The sequence below is a fragment of the Passer domesticus genome, chromosome 5, assembly GCF_036417665.1.
Source record: "Passer domesticus isolate bPasDom1 chromosome 5, bPasDom1.hap1, whole genome shotgun sequence".
Taxonomy (NCBI): domain Eukaryota; kingdom Metazoa; phylum Chordata; class Aves; order Passeriformes; family Passeridae; genus Passer; species Passer domesticus.
The window spans coordinates 25,747,075-25,773,984 of NC_087478.1; the positions used below are offsets into that span (position 1 = coordinate 25,747,075).

General features: G+C 35.2%; 2 protein-coding genes across 9 annotated transcripts in view; one reads left to right on the top strand and one right to left on the bottom strand.

The window, feature by feature from the left end:
• LRRN3 (leucine rich repeat neuronal 3) overlaps positions 1-18,429 on the bottom strand; it is a 31,889-nt gene extending 13,460 nt beyond the window's left edge. The window contains exon 1 of the mRNA XM_064422387.1: positions 17,808-18,429. The gene's annotated coding sequence lies outside the window, so the exon portion shown is untranslated. The remainder of the gene's footprint in view (positions 1-17,807) is intronic.
• The window catches only part of IMMP2L (inner mitochondrial membrane peptidase subunit 2), a 392,035-nt gene that overhangs the window by 167,630 nt on the left and 197,495 nt on the right, over positions 1-26,910 (top strand). The window contains exon 4 of one of the 8 annotated variants that reach the window (XM_064422391.1): positions 10,135-10,243. The exons of 6 other annotated variants lie outside the window; for them this stretch is intronic. In XM_064422391.1, the coding sequence (XP_064278461.1) occupies positions 10,135-10,228 (94 nt within the window). In that variant the 3' untranslated portion in view covers positions 10,229-10,243. Of the gene's footprint in view, positions 1-10,134; positions 10,244-26,910 lie in introns of those variants that run through there. One more of the 8 variants, XM_064422393.1, reaches the window with a different exon arrangement.

Consider the following 26,910-nt stretch of genomic DNA (forward strand, 5'->3'; position numbering starts at 1 on the left):
GCAATAAATTTTCTGAAAGAGGATGAAGGTTGCTTCCTCTGTAAAACAGTTTTAGATTTGTTGACAGCAGAGGAGAAAGTGTTAGTTCTTTGTACAAATATTTAGTATAGTGACAAATAATTTACAGCTACATAAGGAGTAGTTATATTTATTGAATAAATGTGGAGTCATTTTTCTCCCTGTATATGCATTACAATTCTAGAAAAATATGTGAAATATGAGCGGCCATATGAAGATTAATTGCTGGTGGTCTTTGTTGAATTAATAAAAGGTTCTCCCTAGTTAACTAGGAGTATGTATGGAAACTAACTGGAACTAATTGAAAATACATACTGCCATGTATGGAAAATAATTAAGAGTATATATAGAGAAAACATCATGGGCAAACATAATGGAAGAATACTTAGTGTCTTAGGTAAATTGTTTGGGGGCACAGAAAATGCATAGGAAATCTCTAGATGCATGCTGAAGGTGATGAGTTAGGTTTTTTTTTTTAATCCTACATGCAATCTGCAGTATTTAAAACTATATATGTTGCTATAGTTGAGAAGAAAAATATGCATATACCATGGAAGATTTTAAAACAGTGGACATAGATATTTGGAAGGGTGTATTGACTTCTTAACTCATCCTTCCTTAGCTAGTTGATTGACTATCTAAAAAAAGAGATTAAGATGCTGTTTCTTTAAAGATATTAATAGGTCTTCTGTGGTGCACCAATGCATAACAGGTAGTGCAGATACTCTGCAAATAATTCACTTGATGGAGTTAGCTGATGCAGTACACAAACCAATACGAATAAAAAGGAATTGAGGGTTAATATGGTTAATCATAATATAAACAGGTGAATGAGGATAATTCAGCTTTGGTGTGTGGCTTTGTTCTGTCAGTTCTTATACATGTGAACTGAATATATAGTTTAAGTTCTCTTGTAGTGTAATTATCCTTCCTTCAGGCATTAGTTGTCACCTTGTTTGATATTATAATGATGGAAGTTATAAACCACCTGTCTGTCTCCTTGAAAATGACTTTGTGTCCTCTGTTAATGAGCTGGGAAATGTCACCTCAAGTTGCTTTAGCATTCCTAATACAAGAAAATAAAACATGGAAAGGGTTTAAAGATCAAAGTCCATAGTAGTCCTTGGGTTTGTTTAAGTGTGCTTTAAACTGTCCTTATCATCCTATCCTGTTGTATGTGGGAAATGCAAACTTGACAGTAAATCCAGATCTGGAAAATGGAGTGTGGAACACTGGCTTTTCTAATTCCTGTATTTTCAAACCTAGACCAATCAGGTTCCCTTTCCACTGCTGGTTGTGGAGAATGATCCTGATGTATTTCTGAAATTTCAGTTCTGAATCTCTGGGAATCCAGTAATCTGCAGTTAGTTAAAGGTTGAGATTATGCTGTGATTAAATGAATAGGCAAAGCATCACATCTGAATGGCTGAGAACTTGAAAAGTCCTGAAAACACTCCCTTGAAGGTGAAGAATGTATTTTTTCTGTCTCTTGGTATTCACGAGCAATAATGTGAGCAACGTCCAGAGAAGATGAAATAGCATTTGAAAGTTATAGAAGTAATGAGTAGAAAGTCAAGTAGTTATGAGGTGGAATAGCTTTGTTTGGCAGTCCTTCAGGAGCAGGCTTTTAGGACTTGCATTTCAAGTCCTAAAATACCCTGAAGGCCATAAAAATGTTTGGCTTGAAAATTGGGTTTTAGTTTCATTATAATTCCCAGGTTGCTCTTAAAAAATTAGAATTGAACGTAAATTGATAAGATGCAAAGAATTTTGCTTCTTAGTTGCCTTTTTTCTACAAATACTTATTTTTCAATTTAAAAACAATTTTTAATATTTTTTGGTATTAATAGAAGCCTATCTCAGAACAAAAATACTGAAGATTTATTGAGATGTGTTCTCTCCGAAGTCAGGATGTCTCAATCCTTTTTAATGTTCTTGTAGTTTATAGTCAGTCATCTGGATGCAGAAAACTGATATTCACTAGCCTAATGTTTTAATGAAAGATGGCATTTCTACTGCAGGTGGAGACATAGGTACTTAGTAACAAACCCCTATAATTAGCTTGAAAGAAATAAAAATGGAAGACTACAATTACATGTTGACAAAGATACGGCAAGGCTTGGTATTCCTTTGAACATTGTCATGTAGTGATCTGCACCAGTCCAAAAATTTTAAGCAGGTTATGTTCTCAGTAGCTTGATCTATTACCAAACCCTTTTTTATTAAGGGAACTCTTGCTTTGTAGTAAATTTTTTTGTTGACAGTTAGCAAAACATCTGAGTGTTTCTTCAGAAGGATGAGATATCCTTTTCCTTATCATGACCATCCAAGATGATAACCTAGTACATAAGATGGCACCAAGGATGTTTTGGTTATAGGTAATGCTCAGTGTTTGTGAATCAAAAGGCTAACTATTAGCTATACTTAATTGATAAGCATTCATAGTGGTTTATTTCTTAGGCTGAATAATCTCATTTTAATGCTGTGTATCTACCAAACTAACAACTAAGGAAATGGTAAAATGAAGAAGTCTTGATAAGGTTTACTTTTTTTCTTTCTGGTCTTTCTGGTTTTCCAAGCTTTTTTCAGGATTTTAATTCTTTCAGGAATTGCTATTAGACCTCCCCTATGTCAGAGAAGTAAGAATTCTATTCTCTTAAAGCAGAAGTGCTGTTATTAATGTCCCCAAATACTTCCCTATATATAAACTGAATTTCTAGAACTGTTAAGGGACAACAACACGGCAACATTTCTCTCCGCTGCATTTGTAACAGAATGCAAAACAAACTTACAGCAAACTATTTTTGATGAACGGAAATGTTTGTTTTGATTTACTTTGTTTTACTCTATAAATAAAAGAGTAGATTAAACACAAATGTGATCCTTGAAATCCAATGGAAAGATAAATCAGCACATTCTAGTGAAAAAAAATCTTTCTGGTTCATTTGCTTAATTGTGAAGTAGCATATTTTTCAAGCTGTTATTAAGGTTTGAAGTTATTAACCTTCATTAGTTTGGTAATTAGTTTAGGCAGATTGTTTTGGAACAGGCTCATTCCTATCTTACTGATATTGAGTCTATAATACTTTTGTTATGAAAGTCGCTCTTGATGAATTTTTCACCATGGTTTTAATTGCCTTTTAAAAATAATAATAGCTAAGCAGCATGAAACAGAATTTGTTTCACTGGAAGAAAAATTCTTAGTTCCAGAGGCTACCCGTGCTAGTGTGATATTTTAATGTTTACAAGTGTTAGGCTTCCATTCTGTCTGTTCGAGAAAGAACTTTCCAGGGTTACAAAACTATACCAGACAAATACAGGTAATTCTTTGGGTCTCTCAGGCAACATACTTCTAATGCAACAGTTCCAATAGTCTTTATTATATATCATTTTTTATTTAAATATTCAAAATTATTAGCATCAGATTTCAGTGATTTCTGTCTGATGTGACAATATTCATGGGGGCACTGACGCTGCAAAACTGCATCTATTTCTTCATAAAGTAGGCACTGTCAGAGTTAAAAATAAAATTTCAATGTCTGGCTGCAGGAAAGAAGGATACAGACAGAGCATTCTGCAGTATGGGCATGTGTCAGAATCCAGCTGAGGTTAATTGTGGTCTCATTTAATTTTGTGCCTGCAAAATATTCTGAATACTTATTGACTGGAAATTAACTTAAAGTAGCTCCATCCCTTTCACATCCTGATTTGTGGAATGCTGCTATGTACCATTCATTATATTCACAGTCTTCCTGCCAGACAGGTTCAGAGTTTAAAATAAATATATTTGGTAAAAAAAATTTGTCAAAATATTCAGAATGACTATGATTTTCTTTAATCTACTATTTTTAATTTGATCATCTCAGTTGCACCTTATGCTAATAAATTATTACATTTAATTGTTGATTTATGCTGAAAGGATTAGGTACAAACAGGTTTTGTCTGCTAGAGGCAGATGGGAGAGTAAGATGAGGGCAATGAGAAGGGTTGAGGTTTTTTTCCTGCTTCCCATTCTCTTGGTCACCATCTTTGGAAGTTAACTGAGTTGAAAGTAAAACCAAACTGATGTTAAGTTAATTCTAATTCTGCACTACGCAGTGATTTCTAGCACTTCTCATAAAAGGAAACATTCGTTGCTTTGTCCTTTGAGGGCTTTTTTTCCACTCAGACTAAGGCTCTCTTCCTAATGGCTGTTTGGGGACCCATGTGGGAAGAATTCGACTTCTCAGTCTTTAGGCCTAAAAGAGATGAATGAAACCAGCATTCACAATGCCATCAACCTGTTACGAGAGTTCAGTGTTTATCACACAGTCTGAAAAGTCTCAAATTCTAGGCCAAGCTCCATGTCTCTTTGGGTTATTGATGTTTCCTACTTTTTGCAGTGTGCTGTCGTGTGTACTAGATTTCATTTACCAGTTCTTGATTGCAGTACTTAACTGTATATTTTTTTCAACACTTTTTCTTTTTTCCATGTCACCAGCCCAAAAGAGACACAATCATTCATATTTGTTAATTGATATTCGGAGTTTACTGTTACCTCTGTGTAGTACTTTATGTTAGGAGGTACTTTCAAAGCAAATGACTCACTTTTCATAAACTGTTGCTTATGAACTTTGTTGAATCCAAGCCAGAATATGTTTTACAGCTGAACAATTTCAAGTAATAGACTCAGAATTTATTTTGCACAGCTTTTTGTGTGAACACAGATTTATTCCTGCAAACAAATTTGAAAAGCAGAAAAATAGAAAAGCAAATATGATTCAGAATGTCTGGAATCTGAATGCAATGTAACTTTTGCAAAAATCCTTAGCTATTTTTTAGATGTTTGTATTTCTGTGTTGTAGACATAAGTTCTAAATATACCAAGAATACTTCTAGAACTACTTGTAAACTATTTATTGCATTCTGAAATGCAAGGAATTTGAACAGAATGATCCAATGCACAGCGTTTTCTTTCTGCTGAGGGATGCTTTTTATGTCACTTAGGAAAGTCCATTAATTCCTGAGGGCTCAGTTGTGTCTGGTTAGGCATAGATTGTAGAATTGTGTGGTGATGAGCTTCATTTTCTAAGATAACCACATGGAAATAGAGTGCCTCTGGGGCTTAGGCTTGTACACTTACAAAACCTTTATCTTTCTGAGATAACCACATTGACCTACAATGCCTCTGGCTGTGGAAATGGTGGATTTGAGGACAGGAACTTCAAAAAGGACGTCTCAAACCTCATTAATGGTATGAAAAGCAAAAATCATCACAAGCCACACTTTTCCATATATGCAATAAGATTTCTGACTGCTGTTTCCCCTCTGCCTTCTGTCAGAGATCTAGTCAACAACCAGGTCAAATTTGCATCAGTTTGTTTCTAGTGTTAAAAATAAAAAATAATTTCTATTAAACCAAAGGATATCATAATAAAGAACCTACTCTGTGATGTTTCATTGATAAGAAAAGTATTGCACACACAAATCATTGAGAGGGTTCATTATACACACAAAATTGTTGCTCTCTCATCTTGAAACAACAAGCCTGTGGCCCTGACATTTAATCAGAGCAAGAATGGCATTCATTGAATCTCACATTCACTGAGTCTCGAATTAAGGTGACTTATTAAGGCAAATAAACTGCAAAATACTAATTTTTTTTACATATTTTTCTTTTATTAGTTTCTGTGCTTGTGCTTTCACTCGATGGCTTGTTCAAGTGAAGGTGTGCTCAAGTCATCTGTGGAGTGACTTTTAAAAACATTTCTGTCCCTTTATCACATATATTTAATATACTTATTTTATCTGTTTATCTACCTAGACCAATATGAGGCAAACCAAATGCAGGATTTTGTTTAAAAATAAAGAGAATTATTTTTAGACTTATACCATTAAGAGCTTAGTATTTGTTTCTCTTGGAAGTGTCCTTAGAGCAGGTATTGTTTATATAAGACCTAAAGTAAGTAACAGATGAAGAGCTAGCACTGACTCAAATGCTTCCATACACATAGATTGTACAACATGAAACCTCTGTGATGGTGAGTGGCTTTGCATATCCAGTGTGCCTAAATGTAATGAAATGGTCATAAATTCTCGTAAGTTGGTTGAAGATTTGATGCACTCAAATAACTAATCAGAATATTGGTAGAAGTTAAATTTTATCTAGTATTTTACTTGTAATAGAGGTATAGATTTAGAAGTAGTAGATTTACTCTACTTTTATTTGCAATAGAGGTATAGATTACATTTTATAGGTATTTACATCCTTGGTAATTGTTTTGCATCTCACTATAAGAAACAAAGTTGAATACATGCAACATATAAGAATTTCCACTAAGCAAATGATTCTAAATTAATGTTTTGCCTCTCTATGCTATGCAAAACAAATTTTCCTCAATTAATTTACAATTGATTACTCTGTAGTATGTCCCAAGGGAATGCAAAAAAGGTCTGTTTATATGTTCCCTGCTATTGTGTTTCTGTAGTTTGATTAAACCAAACATCACAAGAATCCAAAGGGAAGCATATGCTCGTAGCAGTAATGTCTGAGGCACTTTGAGTTTGAATGCTTCCCAAAGCCTAAATACAGAATTAGCCTCTATTAATTTACCCTTCCAATCCAAGAGGATGCTGCCAGATCTGTTCAAAACTTCTAACCTGTTCAGGAGTTAGACATGTGCTCTTGTTTTGCTTGTCAATCTAAGGCTATAATTTGCAGTTTTAGCTACATGCCAAAATCCTCACCCTGATAACCATAGGAAAAATGTATCTGGGCTTATTTTCTTCTGCTAAGATGTTCCTTAGTTTTTGTATTCTTTTCAGGTATGTGATGATATGGAAGTCAGCAGAGATAAGTAAAACAGGCAGAGCAGCATTTACTGGTTAGAGTTTGTGAAAATAGCTAGCAGGAAGAATATTCAAACATACAAATGCTTATGTAAATCCAAAGACTTTTTAATTTTTGATTATTCTGTTTCAAGTACAAATTTAGAAATCCTTTTATTATCTTAATGGGCAAAGTTGTGTATTTTGAATGAGGAGTGAGGCTGTAACCAAGTATTTTCCTCTATTCTATTAAAAATATTTTTGAGTGGAAACCAGAAAAGAAATTACTGGAAGATTGGAATAAATGCTTAACATTGACCTATAAACTATAAATTATGAGTTGTGGATTGGTTCCTGTGCAGGCTGCTTGGATAAAGGCCTGTCTATAGGACCAGGGGCTGTGGATCTCCTAGGGACACAGAGACTCCTTTCCAGGCTTCAAAAGTGAAAGAGTGACAGAGTTTTCCTTAAGATATGGTCATTAATGGCTAACTAAAGTTGACTCCCTTTTTATAATTCTGGTTATTTTGTACTACATTGCAAGACGTCTCCTCATAAATTATATAGGGCCTAGACATGTACCAAAGAGTTCTGCATTTTGGGGAGGCAGGGCATATAATTAATGAGCAACTGTAAAATCTTTTAATTGTTACTTTGAACTAAATCTTAATCTTTAACAGATTATGAGAATTTGAGATCTTCATAATGATTGTCATAGAATTATAACAGAATCATAGAATAATTTGGGTTTAAAGGGACATGAAAGATCATCTTATTTCTAACCCCTCCCACCATGGGCAGAGACACCTTTCACTATACCAGGTTGCTCAGGTCCCTATTACACTCTGGAAGATGATATCCTATAAATAATTTAAGAAGTTTTGAAGTCTTTACTTATTTGTTATAGATGTCTACTAGAACTGTACTAAAAAAAGAATGCAGAAAACAGCTATCAGGTTGGACAGAGTATACATTTTTCTGCATACAGCTCCTAATTTTTGTTTTTAATTTGCACATAAACCATAAAGAAAATGAGTTTGCAAAATACATACAATACTATTTATTTAATATGCTTTCTTAAAACTTTCAGAAAATACATGGACATGCTGGCACATGAAGTTCTGAATTCTCTATGGTTCTGAGAGATCCTAATAGAAGTGCACAATATTATTCTTTTACAGGCTGCTCTGTACCTCAGAAATAAACTGAGTAACATGTGGCAGTTGCTAGGGTAACCAATTTTTGCATTTTGTAGAAAAAGTCCAAGAATAAAACACATGTAAATTGGCAGTGTGGAAAGCAGTGTCATATACAGTCTCATATTCTCAATTTGTTCTTTATGGTTTTCCTCTATTATTATTTACATAACAATGAATTATATCTGCTTCATCTTTAACTTTGAATCTCCCATACACTTGTATTTTGCATGGCTATGAAAGGCATTTAAGCTTTCAACTGCTAAGCTTAAACTGGTTTTTGCCCTGTGAAACTATCTAGATTTACTGTCAATAAGATATAGCTGTGGCTGCTGTAAGTGCTGATCATGTTTGCTGTGTATGATTATCAGGGCATGTAAACAGAAATTAAATTGAATTTTAAAAGTTGTCCTTTGCACTTAAATATGATTTCCTGTAATTGTTCAAATTATTCAAATTCCATTAAGCATCTATCTTGACTATGAGAGTCTGAGTTAAAAGCCAGCAGACATTTAGAACAAGATTTTCTTGATCTCACAAGAGTCCTGTTTAGGACTGAACTGGAATTCCTTTTAAAGCAAACCTTTCTGTGCTGGTTTTCAAAAATGTTTGTTAATAAATTCTGCAGATTACTGCATAATGAAAAATGCATCCTTGTTACAAGAAGAAACAATTTTATAATGAATCATTAACATTTTGATTTGAGTTACATTCAAATAGTTAACCCTGGTGAATGCCAACAAGCAGACTTTGTCTGGCAGATGTAACGGTCATAAATAAACATAGACTATATAACCTATTATTTTGTTGAAATTCTTCTTCTAAAACTTTTTTATTCTTTATACTTTTGAGTTTAGAACATTCCTGTGCTAGAATATTTACTTAGGGAGTTGCTACAATACCAGTGATAAATATAAGCAATATAATTTACTTTTTTTCAGAAACATTTTTCTTTAGAAACATTATCAAATTATAGCTTTTACCCATGCTAAAGAATAGAAATGCATTCTGTCTGCATGGGATGGTTCTAATATGAGAAAAATGCTTTAAAGGCCTTCCTTTAAACTTAGTACTATGTAAAGCTCATGACAATGATTTTATGCACATGCAGAACTAGGAACAGAAAGGGCTGTCTTATGTTATCTACTGATAAGATTAGAGAAAAGGCTGGAATTTAGTGCTGCTGCTTATTTCTGTCCTGCTTTACACTCCATGGCTTCCTTGAGGTTACAGGTATTATTAGTGCATGGTTCTAGTTTGTTGTCCTTTGCACATTGCTTTTTTCAAAATTAGAACTTGTATGGTGTCCACTTAATCATCTGTAAAAGGGTACTCTACATTTTAGGCAAATTTAATTGACAAATTAGTGTTTCTTAAATTACTCTGGTAGAGTATCTTGATAATCTTGATATTGGAGTAAGTAATCTTGATATTTGCGATAACTATGGAAATTCAGCATAAATAACACCTTCAAACTGGCAGGTTTTCTCAGCAGAACCACTTCTCATGAAACTCATTGCACGTTTATAACATGTAAAGAGTGAAACAGCTCAAGTATATTCACGACATGAGGTAAAATACCACGCTAGGAAGTTAAAGCCAAAGTTTAGCACTTAATATGAAGTAGTTATTATGCTAATAATTCCTGATTGCCAAAGCTGTATTTTTGAAGCTGTGTATAAAACTGTAGTGTATTCAGTCCCAGATCTGTGGAAAACACTGAACACCTGGCTGAGCAGAAATAGAGAGATTACAAATTAAGATGGTAATGTTTCAGGGAATCATGCTTCTCTCTTCCTAGAAAATAGTTGCTTTCTGTTAACTGAATAAATATAGTGTGTTATATTAAAATTTTTAAACAAACTAGTAAGACATTTAAACCATTTCTAGTGTCCTGTTGGGATTTCTTTGAATTACTCTTTGCTGTTACCTACTCTTGTAGGTAACAGCAAAGCATATATTGCCTCATGACCAAATGGAGTTTTATTTCCTTTACCAGTCCAGCAGACTGTCTGCCTTTTCAGAATTTTCAGCTCCATACAACTAGCTCAGAGACAGATTGAACAGTGCCCTTCACCTCTAGTAACATCTAAATTGCTCTCATGTGATGCAGTCACACCAAGACATCTGAGCAGGCTCTGATGACAGTGCTGCTGTGTGTCCTTACCCAAGACAGTGATGGCAGAGGAAGAAAGCCTTTCTGTTGAGAGGATCATCGTGGGAGAGTCAAGTGGAAGGGACCTCAGGAGCTCTTTAGTCCATCCTCACACTCAAAGCAAAGTTTGCTCTTATGCCAGACAAGCTCATGGAAGGTAAAAATCAAACTGGAGTTTCTTACTACTTGCAAATCTTGTTCTTTGACCATTCCCTTGCAAGCAGATCATGGTAAATTCAATATTGTACTTTGACATGCCAAACAAAATTTATTTCAAAGCAATGCTAATGCAAATTTAATTTTTCCGGAATTGAACATTTTCCCCAGCCCTGAGCATTGATTACTCTCTATTGAAAAAATAAATATCTACATTGTAATTAATGATGGAGTAGATGGCTTTAACAGAATTTGTTCAGACTTTCTGAAAGCTTGGCTAACATCTAGGTGAGAGATTAAATAGTAGTATAGTGGATTTATGCCACAACTTTTAATGTGCTTATAGTAACATTAAATCCATTTACTACTGCTATAGTAGTTGTAAATGGGTAGCCTACAATTTCAACATAACCATTATAGTTTTCCTGAAATATTTGTGCCAGGCAAAGATATTGTGTGTTTATTTAAACATTTTATATTTTTTTCTTAATTTTCAATGTTTTCTATACTTGTTCCTAGGATTGACACAATGGCATACCAACACAAGATGCTTTTTGAAGAACCAAATTTAAAACAAAGTAAAGATTACAAATACTTTATCCACATTCACCTAAGATTAATGGAGATTTTTTGCTCCTTTTTGTGAATTTTTAAAGTAAACTTCAGAAGCTGTCAGAGCAGAAATGAGAATAATATTTGAAAATCAGCAAGTTTTTGGATTTTCCAACTCTTAAAAGAACAAAGGCTATTTCAGTATGAAGCAGGAGGCCAGGACCTCCAAGTATGCAAATTCCAGATATGTGGATCTGTATACTTTGCTTGAACTGAAATGGCCAAAGATCCTAAATTTCCTTAATAATTGGGACAATATATAGGTATGTATAGGTAATTTAAGATTATGGTATTTAAATATTTGAAATTGTATATAATTTTATTTATCTATTCTAGTTACAGTATACTGTTAAAGGATACCTGCTGAAGGCAATATTTAAATATCTAATAAAGGCACTTGCATCTGCAGTGTCTTGAGTAGCCTCATTAAAATGACTCTATGCACTAAATATCTAAGGTGATTCCTTCCTATCAGAAGAGTGTGGGGTTTTTATAATGTGTGTCCAAACAAGCTTATTATCCTTGGGAGGAAGTGAGAAATGCAGAAATATTTCTGGGCAGTTCCTCAGATTGACTGGCTCTTCTTTCTGCCCAGGAAAGAAAGAGCTCAGCAGTTTGGCTGCTGGTGGTAGAAGACAGAGTACTTTTCCTTATTTTCTGGAGCTTAGAGTCTAACGCTGGAATAGTTTGCTGAATATCCTTTTTGCCTCTTATTTTACAATAAAAATAAAATGACTGAAAGTGTGTTTGTCTGACAAATATTGATGACTGGATAATCTATATCAAAGCAACATTCAGAAGAATATGTTATGCGAATACATGCTGGGTGAAATTGCTCTTCAGACAAACATTTCTAGCTTAACAGATCATTATATTTGCAATTTCCTTATTTTGTCTTCTCTCACCTCATAAGGATACCTCTATAAACTGGTATAATCATTATTAATCATTCCATTTCTCTCAAGTGCTGTTGAGTTTTAGCCCTGTATTGGGCTTACCAGCAAGCAACTGCCCAAAATTAAAAAGTAAATTACTGCATAGCGAGAGTGTGATGAAATACTCTACAGTCACAGCTGTCATTTCAGAAAGTTAACATGGTGCATCTTGTGTAAAAAAGAAGTATATGTTCAAAATTATGTAATACACATCGTATATCTAGGATAATCTTTTAGTGTTATACTTGGAGGATAACTTAAGTAACTATGTTTTGTTATAAAATGATATGAAATAGGAGTTGTGCAGATAATGTCCCTCAAGCTACAGTAGTAATGAAGCACCACTTGGCTGTAATTATAGTTTTCATACTGAAAGGCTTTTCTTAAAAGAATTGTTTAGAATTTGATAAGAGAAAATACTGTATTTCATATATTGATGGAATTGTTTCAGAACATCTTTTGCAGTGCAGAGGGAGGAAGAATTTTTACAGCACTGCCTGATTTCTGTATGAAACACACAAAAGAGAGCAGTTTAGTATTATGCAGTGTGTTTGGAGCTGTTGTTACACAGAAAACTTTTTTCTGGAAGACTCAGCTCCCATGTGAGCCTTGAGCAGTGTGGGCTCTCCTGTCTCTCAGGTCCTTCCATGGCATGCAACATGGAGCCAGCTGGGGTGGGGAGCTCAATTCTGCACTTTGGTGGAAATCTGCACTGCACTGTACTGGACTGGGGTGAATTAGCTCACTGTTAAGTGTCATCTGCAAAAATTGCTGATGCTTGACATGACCTCTAGAGAAAGCTGCTTTCCAGAGGGGAGAGGAAGTTCAGTGACTTGAGAGAACTTGGCAACAGGAATGAGCTTGGGGTGAAGAAACAAATGTGTCTCTCTAGTTTTTCTATTTATAGCTACCATGACACTAGCTGAAATCTTTGAGAAAGTTTCTGTTTTCACATAAAAATTATTCCTGTCAAGATGAAAAATTTTATTAGGTCTTTAGGTACTGAATAAATCACATAAATATGATATAAATAATGGCACATATATATCTGTTTTCGGCAGAGATATGCTGCTGTTGTAAAGGAGGAGACATTTGTCTTTATCCTTATTCAGGGAATGAGTCCCATAATTGTACTTATTTAAATGCCTCCCAAATCTGGTATATATTTCCCATTCTAGTTCAAATAAGAATGACTTTTTGTTTTAGCACCACGACAAAACCAACCAACCCAGTTTCCTTTAACCTCTCAACACCACACCAGAAGAGCCCTAGCAATGTCTGACCATCATGTTGTCTTTTATACAGACAATTTGAGAGTAATCTTTTCTTATCTAGGGTGATGGTATTATAGCATAGAGCACTATGGTGATTTAAGAAAATGTCTCAGTGCAGAACTTTGCTCTTCGTTGTGTGTTCTATTACACCACAGTTTTTTTGTTTTATTATTCCATAATTTATTAAATAGGTAATTTCTGTAATTGTCTGATCCCTAGACATATAATTGTATAAAAATATTTTTTCTTGTTTCTTTCATACTAGCAGCTGGATGCCCAGGAATTTTTGGTGCAGCTTAACTTATGACTTGTACCTTTTGCCAAATGTTATAGAGAATTTAAAGTATTTCCTGGCAGACTGGTTGCTATTTGCATAACAAGAAATGTCTATTAAAAGACTCTTGGGGTAATACTGATAATCAGTAGACATTTAAAAAATATATTCCCTGTAGCATTTTATTCTGCTTTGCAATGTTTACCTCTAAATACAGATGCTTATTCAGGAAAGAGAAAAGCTAAATGATTTCTTTTGTGCCAGCGTTGTCAAAAAGCAATTCCCAGTTTGACTGAGACTGTGGGACCTGGGAGCACTAAAGAGGCAAAAATTCTTTTCTGCTCTAATACAGAGGTCAGTACAGTTAATCTACTATTACATTTGGGGCAGATATTTTAATGATTTCCAGAAATACAACAACTGAATGGAAACAATGTGAATACAGAGATCTTATTTCTCATTTCCTTTCAATTAGACCATTGCTGTTTGTGGCAAACTGAAAGAGACTTGAGATAAATCTTTTGTGAAAAAGCAGTATTTCTAAATGAAGGATAATGGTTTTGAGGATTTGCTATATAAATTTGTGTTTATAAAATGAAACTTCCCCTTTATTTTAATTTCTGCATTTGGTTTTGCTTTGAAGAAAAGTAAGAAGTTTGGTAAATGCTAGGGGTGAGAGCATGCCTGCAGCTTGTCTTATGGTTGATGTTCCTTGTATAAAGAATATGAAATCCTTGGGACAGAATTGGATCAATCAAAATTGTAAAAGTAGTTTGTATTTGGCCCTCATGAAAATCCTCTTTTTCACAAGGTGTCACATTCAGCTACTCCATGAAGAACCCAATGTGAAATAATCTTATTGACATCCATATTGGATCTTTCTCTGGTGCAGATGAGTATAGCTCCATGTTCTGTGCTAATAAACATTTATCAGTTTAGTTGAGGATATGACTTTATTGAGGAAAAATTGATGAAATCATTTATAGATTTTGTGTATAACACTGAAGGTCATACTGTTTATTTAAATAAGTTCTTTATGAACTACACCGTTTCACAATAATGGCTTTTAACAGTTTGTGGACTGGTCAGTTGAATAAGTAAAAGGCACAGTAATTCCTTTTTACAGTTACATTACAGTTTTAATGAGAAGCATTGATTTTTCTCTTAATACTAATGTGTATAATGACCTTTCTAATGACATCTGTCACTACTGCTTCTTCTCAAATTCTAGTGGCATTTTCTTTTAGTGAATCAAAGGATTTTAATTGCTTGTTGTGTTGTTAGAATGAGAATTAGTATCCTTTTAAAGTAGTATGAAGGCTTGTGGAAGTCATATTCTGTTAAAAAAAATAATTAGAAGCTGTCTGATTTTTGATCTTCAGAAAAATTTTAGAAACTTTCCATGCCTTTGTCTTCAGAAAATAGTTACTTGAGTGCTACATGTGAAACTGGTTTTTCATTGTCAGGTTTTGCTTCTTGATATTAAGTAGATTGTGGCATTTGACATGGAAGAGTATGCTAAGGTAGTTTCTGACAATGTCTCTCTCAAGAATTTTGTTTTCCTTCAGCTTTTAATGGTACTATCTGAAGAAAGGACATATGAATTAACTAAAACAGTAATGTACCATGAAACACTAAAACTATCTATATATAGTTCAAAAAAGGTATAATTTCTCTGTGGTGACTTTTTTCAACTGAAGATAGAGCTGTCTTGAAAAAGTCTTTTGTTTTCTACTGCTTATCTTATTCTATTGTTTTAATACTCTAAAACTTGGCTATTAAATACCAGTCTAACTTTAATTAAGAGTGATTGTCAGCAAGCAGCAAAGCTTTTGGCTAGCTTGTAATTGTTAATAATTTATAACAATAAAGGTTATGGGTGAGAGTCATAGAAAGCGTCTCCAACACTCCTAAATGGTTTGCTCTCTCTTGCAAATACTTAGTTTTGTTTTCTAGTGACAAGGAACAAGTGATTACAAGTGAAAAGCAGGATCTGAACATTTCCATAAGCTGCTCAATCTTGATCATTTACAAAAGATTATACATTATATTTTTGATCTGCATTACAGGTAGCAATGTTGCTTAGTTGATCTAATTCAGGTGCAAAAATGAAGTACTCACCCACTTCAGGGTACTCCAAGCAGGCATGTTCTGATGTCATGCTCAGAGCTGCCACCCTAAAAGACGGGACTTCAGGGTTACCATAACAACATCAGCCAGTCGTTGGCTGACACTACAACATTTGAGGGAGTATTAACCAAAATACAGCCACCATATATTTTGCCTGCTTTGCTGGTTAAGAATGTTTATGCTGTGTAGAGAAGCTTTATCTACAGCATATGTTCTCTGTACGTGTATGATTGAAATGGCCACATTTTTCTGAAGCTCTTTGGCATAGCTATATAATATTTTGAAGTAGCACATTAGAATATATGTAGCAAAACCCAAGATGCATTTCTGTAAAGTTACTCATATTTACTTATTTTCTACATTAAAAATGAATGAGGATAAACATCCAGAAGAGCTGAGAAGCTACTGAGGCATGTAGAAAAAGTTTCCTCTGAGTAGTCCTTTATAGACAGCATGAAGAGATCAGAATCAGGTTTTGTCTACTTATTTTATAGCACATTTTGTAAAAATCCAAACCAGGAGCTGGAAATGCTTGTTGTGCACATGCAGTGTGAATGAAAACAGGATATTTAATTAATTAGAGCAGAGATTGTGTTTCATATAATAAAATAAGTCAGCTTGCTTTAAACAGATTTCACAGACCACCTAAAATAGAGGAAGCAAGCTTGCCAATAGCAGGAGCTAATGCTTCAGTACCTTTCATTTTGTACTCTGAAAAGAAAACCTCTTCTTAAGCTCATTCATTTTCCGGAGGGAATGTCGAATGCTGTGGCATATTGTCAGAGCTGCTTTATTGTCACCATTTACAAAGGTCACCTGAATTAATTGACTTCTTACCATTCGTATTGTTAAGCTACCCATTTCCTGACATTTTTGGAAAGGTGACAGACTTAAAGCCAGTGGCTATTTGTTGATGGTTCTTTCACAGTTTGCTTCTCAGAACACAGTAGCTCTAAAATTACAAGCAAATAATTATATTGGTACAAAGGAACAGAATCTTTATGATGTTCTCCAGAGTTCACAGGAGTGAGGGGGCTGAAGGGAGAAAAAAGGGGTATGAGGAATTATCAAAATACTGAGATGTTTTTAATGCAGATGTAGTACTCTAAAAAGCAAACAAAAGCATACGGAAAGATGTGGATTGTATTTTTTTCACTTTGAAGCATGCATTAGAGGGGTAACCTGTCCTCCTCATGGTGTGAAGTAAAATCTATCTCTGTCTTTCACTGATGCATGAATCACAGACCCATGCTGATGCACTTTACCAAATATGTTTTCATCTAAATGATACTGAGGTGCTCTGATACTGCATGGAAGAAATGGCATACACATGCATAAGCACAAGCACATTAGACAGCTGTGGAGCTAGCCTGGAATTTTAAGTTGATTAAATTGGTTAAATAGAAAATCACTGATATTTTTCTAGCCCCCTGCATTTGCTGCCTTCTCCTTCCCCCTGTGTTGGGTTCTCTTTCTCATCAGCAGTGCTGGGCAAAAACTCCAGCTAGACATGTGAAAACAAAGACATGGAAAGCAGAGACAAACAGTTCTGAGATTTGCTATACTAAAACAGGCAAAGCTTTTATAGTGATGGATTTAAACACTCTCCTTCCATGTAAATAGAGGCACCCTGCTGAGATACTGTTAATTACCAAAGAAGATTAGAACTCCTCTGCTTTATGTGATCCTTTTTACCTAACGCATCAGTTCCAGCTGCATCAGTAATCAGACATTCACAGTGTCCCTTCTGACTGGAAAGGGGATGTTTTTAAGCAAAGTCATTTGCCACAATGCTTAAGATGTAGCCTGGCAGAAATTCAATAACTGTTTGTGATATGCTCATTCAGCTTCATTGCTCAGTGGTTTTTAGGTCTTGACATAAACAGCATTTCCCTTAATCCTAGCACTGGAGAAAAGAAAGGAGGCTGTCCTGTATTTTGTTTTATTGGTTTCAAAACACAGAGCAAGTGTTTAATTTGATATTGCCTCTGAAACATCAGTGGAAACATTCTTCTTTTATATTTTTTTATCCTTTGATGTTCTTTCAAGCTAACAGATGCACAAATCCGATACTATTGCAAGCATATTTAGATTATCTCTGGCATAAAGAGCATATTGCATTTGCATTTCTGTTCAGAAAGTAGTATGTGAAAATACACTAATAAAATAACTTCACAAAAAGAAGAAAGGGGAAAGAGTCTAGAAGTCAGATAAAAGTCAGGGTAAAATTGAAAATAAAGAGGAACTTACCCTATAATAAGAGTAGTTTCAAAGCTGGAGTTCTTGCATCTCAGTAATTTCGAATCCTTAGTTCAGGTAGCGACATACTTGTATGAAAGCCAGAGTCTGTATAGATGAGCACACATGTACGTGTGGGTGTGAGTCGGTGTGCATGCGTGTGTCTAACAGTCTGTAATACAGAGATGTATCTATTGATATCCTACAACACGAGAGACTCTCCGTGCTGCCAGCTGAGATCCCTTGCGTTTGCCAGGCGCTGTTGCTGCCTGGCTGTCTGAGGCTCGCAATCCAGCGGAGAGAGAAAGGCGGGGGAGAGAGCAGCTCGCTAGCTGCTCTTATTTCTCCTCGTTTCCATGGTGGTTAGCGGTGCACGGCTCGGGCGCTCGGCTGTCGCCGTGGCACGGCGCTGCTGTGGGGCGGTCATTGACAGCGGGGCCGCCGGGCTCCCGCAGCGGAGCGGAGCGGAGCGGAGCGCTGCCGCGGCGCGCCCAGATGCGCGGGGCGCGCGGCTGCGCGGCCGGGGAGGATGTCTGCTACGTGACACCGCTGCTGCTGGGGCCGGCAGCACCAAAGCAGCCCGGGAGCGCGCCCACATAGCCCTTCCGACCTGTGGGAGCTGCAGGGCTTGCTTTCTGTCTGTACGGAGCAGATTGGGAGGGCCACATTTCCTACCCCCACTCCCCTTTTTTATTTTATTATTTTTTTTTTTCCTTTAAGGGCTGTTATCTGTACTCATAACAACTTATTAGAGATCACTGAACTTCTGCAAAGGCTGCTGTAGTTCAGAGGATACTGTATGGTGAAACCATTCAGGAAGAATGTGTTGTGACTTGCCCCCAGTGGTTTTTTTTGGGGTTTTTTTTTTTTTTTTTTTTTTTTTTTTTTTTTAAGCTTAAGACAGGAAAAGATTTTACGTATTCTTCCTCTTCCAATTTTTGTCAAATATTACATTTTACTACCTGTGCTTATCAGTAGAAAGTGAGAGCAGTAATACATCTTCCTGAGAAATAAAATTTTAAAAGGAACTAGGAAAGGGGTTGGTTAAATAAGAAGTCAGTTTCTCTTAATCTCTCTCTGCTTGAGTCTGTCTTTTATGACTATCCAATTACATAAACAATAGGATGCCCAGATTTTTCCTTCTCTTTCTTTCTTTTTCCCTTTATGCCATGCTATTTGGTTAATGATTTATTTTTTTCCTGTTTATTCTGTGTCCATGACCAAAGGCATACAAACTATGAAGGTTTTAAAAACCGTAGAATAATTTGTGATTATCATCACCTCTTCTAGGTATACAGAAAAATAAATCAGATAGATGTTGTTAAGAAAAGGGTTTTTATCATATATACTCTTTAAATAAAATCAGTTACTTTATTATAGGATATGATTAATAATGAAGCACAAAGAATTGGTTATCAACAGGTCAAAAAGAAGAAAATGTTGGATCTCTTGTGTGAATTCAGTCCCACAGCCCTGAGCAAGTCAGGCCACCCTCTAGTGGACTGAAGTGAGATGTGGTTCTCATTTCACACTCATCTGCTTTGAAGAAAGACTCACGATCTTGTCTAATAACAGTATGAATATTTTCTGAAGATCAGTAAATGGTGTGAATTAATGTACTTTTTGCTACAGCAATAGCACCAGAATTTTGCAATAGAATGGTTGCTATTTTATGAATACTGAATCTCATCTCAATTCACTTTGGCTCAGATCTTGGACTGCATTATTTTTGTTTTTATTTGGTAAGAAAATAATTTTATCCATCATAAAATCACTTATTATGAAAATTGAATTAAATGAATGCTACCATTCTGAATAAATTTCAGGTTGTTATAATTGGTTAGGGCAAATTTTACAAAACTACTCCTGTTAGGCTCACTGGTACTTACATTGTGGCTATATTAAAGCAGTCTTTTCCTTCTGCCTCGAATTTTTAAATGCTGCACTCGAGCTTACTACAGTGAACAAAGAGTTAAATTTTTTCAAAGATGTGTGCTGTTCATTTTTCACTCATCCAACTGAGTGGGACTGTTTCAAAGATGAAATAATAGGATTTATGTGGCTGATTAGCTGCAAATAAGTGAGCTACTCTAGGCCAGGGAAAGGCCAAGTGGTCTTTTTATTTTCTCTCTTTCTTAGTTATGGATATTCAAAATTTTTCTAATGTGAGTTAAAGAATTATAATGAAAATTTGGGGCAAACCCATCTTTAGTTACCTTTCAGGTATTTTTGCCTGAGGTTGGGACAGGGAAAACTCAGATCAGAAAGATGTCACATCATTTTTCTGTAGCCTCAGGTCTCACTGGTGAAACCTTGTTTCTCCTTTGCCCCCACGAGGTGGCTCTTGGAGCCTCTGATGTATGTAATGTTCACCACCAAGAGCTGCAAATGCAAACCGTTTTAAACCTTCAAGTCAGCCTGTAAGCTTTCCCTGCTGCACAGCATAATGTCCTGTGTTGGATGGGATGGAATCCTCTCAGGATGCTTTAAGTAAACACAATCCAAAGCTGGAAGAGTAAACCTCTTGCCATTGTAGTTCCCACAAGAAAAATGGAAATCCTTCCTGATCTCAGCCCTCTCCTACCTCACCCCCAAAAAAGATATTAACCTGTGCGAGAGGGGTGGGATTGTGGGGGCAGTAAGAGACAAGAATATTTCAAAAAGTTTGGACAAAGTTGGAAATGTTCCTTTAAAGACAGCTAAAAACTGCTGGATCTCGTATCTCATCCGGTGGAGAAACAGATGATCTGGGGAAAGGTAAATAGATGGGGACTAGCATTGCCCTGTGTGAAAACTTGGGTTTGCCCCTAGCCTGCTCATGAACTCACTGCCATTCATTCAAAATCTGGCTTTCTAATTAACATGAGAATCATGCAAAAACATATTCAGTGGTTTGACATGTGAAATTAAGATTAGAGAAGTGCTTCATTTTGGTTGATTGGTATGGACTGTGTAATTAGAGGGCTAGATAATTAAATCAACTAAAGTATACTTGCATAAAGAAAGTGAGTTCTTATGATAGACTATATATGCAATTAAAGTACATCCTTGATAGGCATACATTTACATATTAGTTAAAATGTTATTAAATCATACTAAAATTCTGTTTTGTAAAAAAAGTGAAGTAATTGAATTTTATGATTTAGGTAATGCTAAAAAACTATCTGCAGGAGAAAAGTATCTTTTATAACCAAAACAATTATGATTATTAAAGTTCATTAAGTTATTTTTCTGCTGATTTCACTGTGATGCTTGGTGGTTTTAAAATAGCAATGTAATCAATTTTATGAAAATCATATATATATAGCTTAATAGGTTACAGGCTAGAAAAAAATTCTATCAGACGGATAGAGAGACAATGAAATTAATGCAGACCGACTCCAGCAATTTATTTAGCATACATTTTATCTGATTACTGAGTGCACATTAAATAAACTAAGTAATTATTTGTTTTTAATGGACAATAAACACAATCCATAAACCCCTTAGTTATTTAAATACAGCAATTCTGTGTCCTCATTTTTCTCAAAATTGGAAGATGGTTTCAAAACTTTTTCCCCCTTTTTATTATGTAGAAAGGCAGAGCATCTTTGGGCCTCCGTATACTTTTTTGTGGTTCAGGATTACCCATGACCATTTCTAGTGTTTTCAGTCTGTAAGAACACAGCTCTGTTTAGAATGCAGCAAGTATAATTAAAAACTGCAATAAATACTATGCAGTTACAGTAAAAATACCACAACTATTTGATTTGAATTCTAAAATGACACACTTTATATCAGAAATTGGAAATTATTTTTTTAAAGTATGTATTCATACAGGTTATGTGCATGTGTAAAAGAGACAACACTTTTGGGACAGCTTTATTGCTCTTATGTGCTCTTATCCTGGTTTCTGAGGCACCATGACTGCAAGGAGGAGGCTCAGTTGTGGCTTTTCTTGCTTCTTCTCGTAGTCCATTGAGTAAAAAAAGAGGTGAGCTGGTGGGGTTTTTTTGGACAGATTAATTCTCACCAGTTCTGCAAAGCACACCTTTTTATATCTTCCATGTGGGTTGTGGGGAGTTATTTCTTTCTGAGTGAAGGTCACTTTCAAAGAAATCTATGTTGTGGTGTCATCGGTTAATTTATTAATTGACTTACAAATTATACCTGGTTGTCATTATGTGATTTGCCTAGAAGAGAGAAAAAAGAGCCACCACTTCATGTAACCCTGTTCTACTAGCATTTTCAGTCCAATGGTTTCAACCTGACATTGTCATATGCATTTGACAACCTTGCATTGTCATGGCAAGACTATTGATGTTTTCCTAAAAGGGCTATGCTCCCATACAGACTAATTTTTATTAATATGTGTCTTTCCAAAATTGAATACTTTTTTTCAGAAATAAACATTTCTGCCTCTTGTTCTTTGTCTTTTTTGAAGATGAAAGGCTTGTTGCCAACAATGAATTCAAATTTCTAGAGTTGCACTTCGTAATGGAAAATGTTGCATCAGATTACTTAACCTGCTATGAAATTTCTTTTATCAGATCTGGGAGTTAGTGTTGATACAATAGAGCAAAAGCAGATGGAAACAAATCTGTAAAGAATTTCACATAAGGAAAAATTCACATATATACAAAGCCCCAGTTACTTCTTTAAATGCTACGTAGGTAGTAGGTGCTATATGACTTGGCAAAATCTGGAACTGCATAGTAAAGAGCCTTATAGTACAGGAAAATTCAGTCATGTGTGATGGGGTTGAATGAAAGCAGGGGTGAGGAGCTGATCTTGGTGTTCAAGGAGATATTTCCTCTTCCAGAAAACTTGCCTATTCATGTAGCAACTATTTTCTGTGAAACAAAAAGTATGAGATCCCAGGCAAAAGCTATAGTTTCTTTCTTCATTATAGGTCCCAGAGCCATAGTCAGCCTTCTGCAGGAGTTGCTTGAGGTCTGAAAAATCTTAACAAGTTTTATCCCTACTGGGTCCAACACAGGGGGATATTTGAGTTCTTCTAGTTTTCATCCTTGACCCTATTCTGATAGGCAAGAATCCCTGGCATACCAGTATCTGCAGAAGGCTGGAAGTGAGTCACACATAGCAACCAAAACCTTGCTGCATCACATGGAATTCTTAATGAAGACAGAGTAGTGAAAAGCAGCTAGAGGATCTTTATATGCAGCTGGATAAGGCAGATGAAGTATCTGAAAAGCAATTGTCAAGCTGGGTGTATATGTTTAAATATTGATTTCACCTCAGTAAGTTTATGTCTTACTTATGGTGACATCTCAGGTTTTGTAGCCTTCGTTAATTGGATATAACTTATTGGAATTTTCTCTATGGTGGATCTTTAAAACTAAGATGCCCTTGTAGATTTCTTAAGGATCTGCTTGTTCGTGATCCTTGTTTGTGAGACTTAGAATGTGCATGGAATATAGCAGTTATTGTCATAGCTCTTGGAGCTAATCTGTATCTAAGGCTGAGGAAGATAATAGTTGCAGTAATGATTTGAATGTAAGGCCTAGAATTTCCATCCTGGTGCCAATTTGTTGTAAATGGATGGTGGTAGGTCTTGAAATTTCTGTCCTTATAGAGAAGCCATTTTCCTTTTCTTTGCTGATATCTTTTTTTGCCTTTCTATGGAACATTAACTGATATTTTATCTGAAAGAGGTTTGTACTTTTTCTGTTGACACTGTGTGGTGTGGCAAATAGTATGTGATCAGTGAAAGGGAACCTCCTTCTCCCAGTAAAAATTTTACTTTAAATTTAGCCATCTTCCCTGATAATGCCACATTTGTGGCAATAAATGTGATACATATAGTGTGTGTTTCTCAAGGGCAGATCTTCAGACTTGAATTTCTTAACTTTTTTGATGAAACTAAACAAGCTATTCTTGTTTCATTTTCTTGTGGTTTAATATTAAAATGGGTGGATAACAATACAAATTCTAAATTATCTGCTTTTCATAACTATTTGCACAAGAGCTGTATTGGTGATTTAGAAAACTTTAGAGTCGCTAAGATAAATATTAGAACTAGAATGTCATTTTGCTTTTAGTTACTTTTAGTCTGAGACTGAGAGAGATATCAGATATTTTCCCATGCCATTAACAGCATGAATTTGTCATGGTGATGACAAGAAACAGCACGAATAAGTGCAGTGTGTCCTCAGAATATGGTTATCTAATGTTAGTTTGAATAAAGTACACTAAACTGTGGGAGTGTAATGCGTACCTAAGTGAAGTCCTTAGAGTTTAGTTATACAATTTCATTTTTTTCAACTTGGAGATCTAGAAAATTAATTAAAAGGTCACTGGAACGTACAACATACATACTAATTAAAACCCAAACAATGTAACTAGGAATGCAGTAAATGTCTTCCCTCTCATCTCTAGTTTCAAAAACTGTGCACATTAAGTATTTTTATTCAAATGTAAAACTATCTTCAAATCAATAAGTTGGGGATAGAAAGGATCATGTACACCATGACTTACTGGAGGAGTTGTTTCAGAGGCTTTCACGTAGTTTCCATTACTAAGGAAACCACTTATTTTGTCTGTGCATGTTTTGAATAGATCTCTCATTTGAAGTCTGGTGCTCAGACACAGAATTGCATTATAGCACTGAGAAAGAGGTAAAGGAAACAAAAGAGGCATAAAACCATTCCATCTTTAAGGAATATAGCATATTGTATTACATGCTTATGAAAGTGTACATAACTATGTGTATTGGAGAGATCTGTCTATATATGTATGCATTTTGATTATTTTGTTCCTACAAAAGGCAACATGAAAATATTAATAAATTAGGGAGGAAAAGCAGATCTTGTTACTTCCTGTACTTTGCATGCCTCTATTATAAGGACATTTGAAAAATCTGGTGTACCAGTTAGGTAGCAACAAATATGAGTCCCGATTTTCAATTCCTGAAACAAAACAGTGTGAGATCAAAGTAGAAAGATATCCATGGTTTTAGATAAAAAAAGGCTGCAAGCTGCAAGTTGCTGAATGATCTGCATTCAACAGCTGATCAAACCATTGCTTGGAAAATGAGTCTGTTTTGGCAAAATTCTTGATGAAATGTAAGACCTGACTGCAAATACACACCGAACCATACTTATGTTATAGTTGGGTCAGCACATTTTCCCCACATGAATAGCACATATATTCTGTGCTGACCAAGCAGTTGTGTTAACAAACAATTTAATTAATTACTCCTCTATTACCGATTCTGTATGCTCAGCTGATATGATCAGAAACAAAAAGGTTGTCTTAGTACAGCCAGATGAATCTGATATGTTTAAAGTATAAGTATTTAAATAACTTAGAACTGATTTCAAAGTATCCTCAAAGTTGAGAATTGTTCACAAATAAGTTCAAAGTGTCAGAGAAATGTAGAAATCCAGAAGATTACTGTAGTTCTGCACGGAAATGAAGTTTCTGGCTAATAAGTGTTCTAATTCAGCAAGTTCTACTATATGAATTAGTTTATCAGTTAATTTTTTTTGCCAAACGGGGTAGAAAATTGAAGAAAAAGATGGAAATTCCCATTTTCAAGGGCTACAAAGCCCTGGGCTCTGTAGGGTCATGTGACAAAAAAATTTGTACTATAGAAAATTAATTTCTCCTATGTTTTGTGTGTGTTTATGCCATATTTTGAAATTAAGGAATTTAAGTAATCAGTTATTGCTATCTGAAATGTCTGATGAATAATTGTTTGTAATATATGTTGCATATTTCATGAGCCATTTTGGGTGACAAAAGTTTACTTTTAAAGCTAATATGCCTCAAAGGGATTTATGTGTGTGTTTGTGTGCACAATTAATAAGCAGCCTGTCCCTATAGATTTTTTGCTGTAACTCCTGGACTGTTAAAAGCATAGGAAAATGACAGCTGTGGTAAAGCTGACATGTCCTTGTCTTGACTTAGTTGAATACTTTTGGGTGAAGCAAAATAAATTAGATGACATAGAGATATCAGGACTCATTTGTCTTAGCTAAGAAATATCAATTTTTAATATTTCAGAATATTTGTGTTATTTCAATACTGTAGAGGCTATGTTTACTTTCTACTGTTGAGTTGTAAGAATTCACAATACACCTCAAGGAACACTAAAAGCACTGCGATTCATTATCCTTTAGTTTATGTCTGCAGCAAGAAATAAAATCTTCAGTGTTTGGTAATACTGACCATTTCCTTTATGGTGTAACTGTTGTGTTTCCAAGAGAGTGCATTCAGCCTCTAACTCCCTTCAGTATTGTCATAAAGGAGATGAAATAAATATTTTTTAATAAAATAACAGGGATAGGTACTTTCAGAGAAAGTTAACATCTGTTTTCTTACAAGACTATGACCTGGTGAGGACCAGGGCCATTTGATAATGAGAAATAACTAAGTTAATAATTTAATTGGGAATTCTAATTACCAGAGAAGAGGAACTAACATTTTGTAACTATTTAACTATTTGGTAATTGTGTAAAAATATCATATAAAATTCAGTAGATAATATAACTTGTTTAGTGCCAAGTAAATCTTTTGATGCCATCACTGTGATGAGAAGGCAGAGGACAGGTTGAATGGGAGGAGGGTGGTTTTCCCACAATGAGCAGCTCAGAGGGACACAGGAGTATCATTCAGAAAGGCTGCTTGGACTTCAATAATAGAAATGGGATTACACTCTAAGTAGTTGACGATGAAAGGTCATTTGGAGCCAATAAAATGTAATTCTGCTTTAAATTGTGAGCTTATTAGAAATAACTGAGAGGCAGAACATATCTCTGTATTTATGGTTGACCAAGAGGTAAGAGCTCACAGCTCTCATTGAAAAAAAGCAAATATGTCTCAGGATGTGCCAGGATTGTTGTTCAGAGTTGTTCCAGGAACAGTAAGTAACTGGCCATTTCATGCAGGATAATTAATTCAGTTATGATTTTTTTGTGCTTGGAAACCATATGAACTCAAAGTGGAACACATGCAATTAAATACTATTCAGGTGACAGCAGAGCCCACATTGCAGAGAGGTTTATAAAACCTTGTCTTGTGTAGTGTAGGAGAGTCGGGGGAAAATAAGATTCCTGCTGATAAATACATCCTGCTGGTACGTAATGAGGAAAAGGGAGTAGAAGAACAAAAT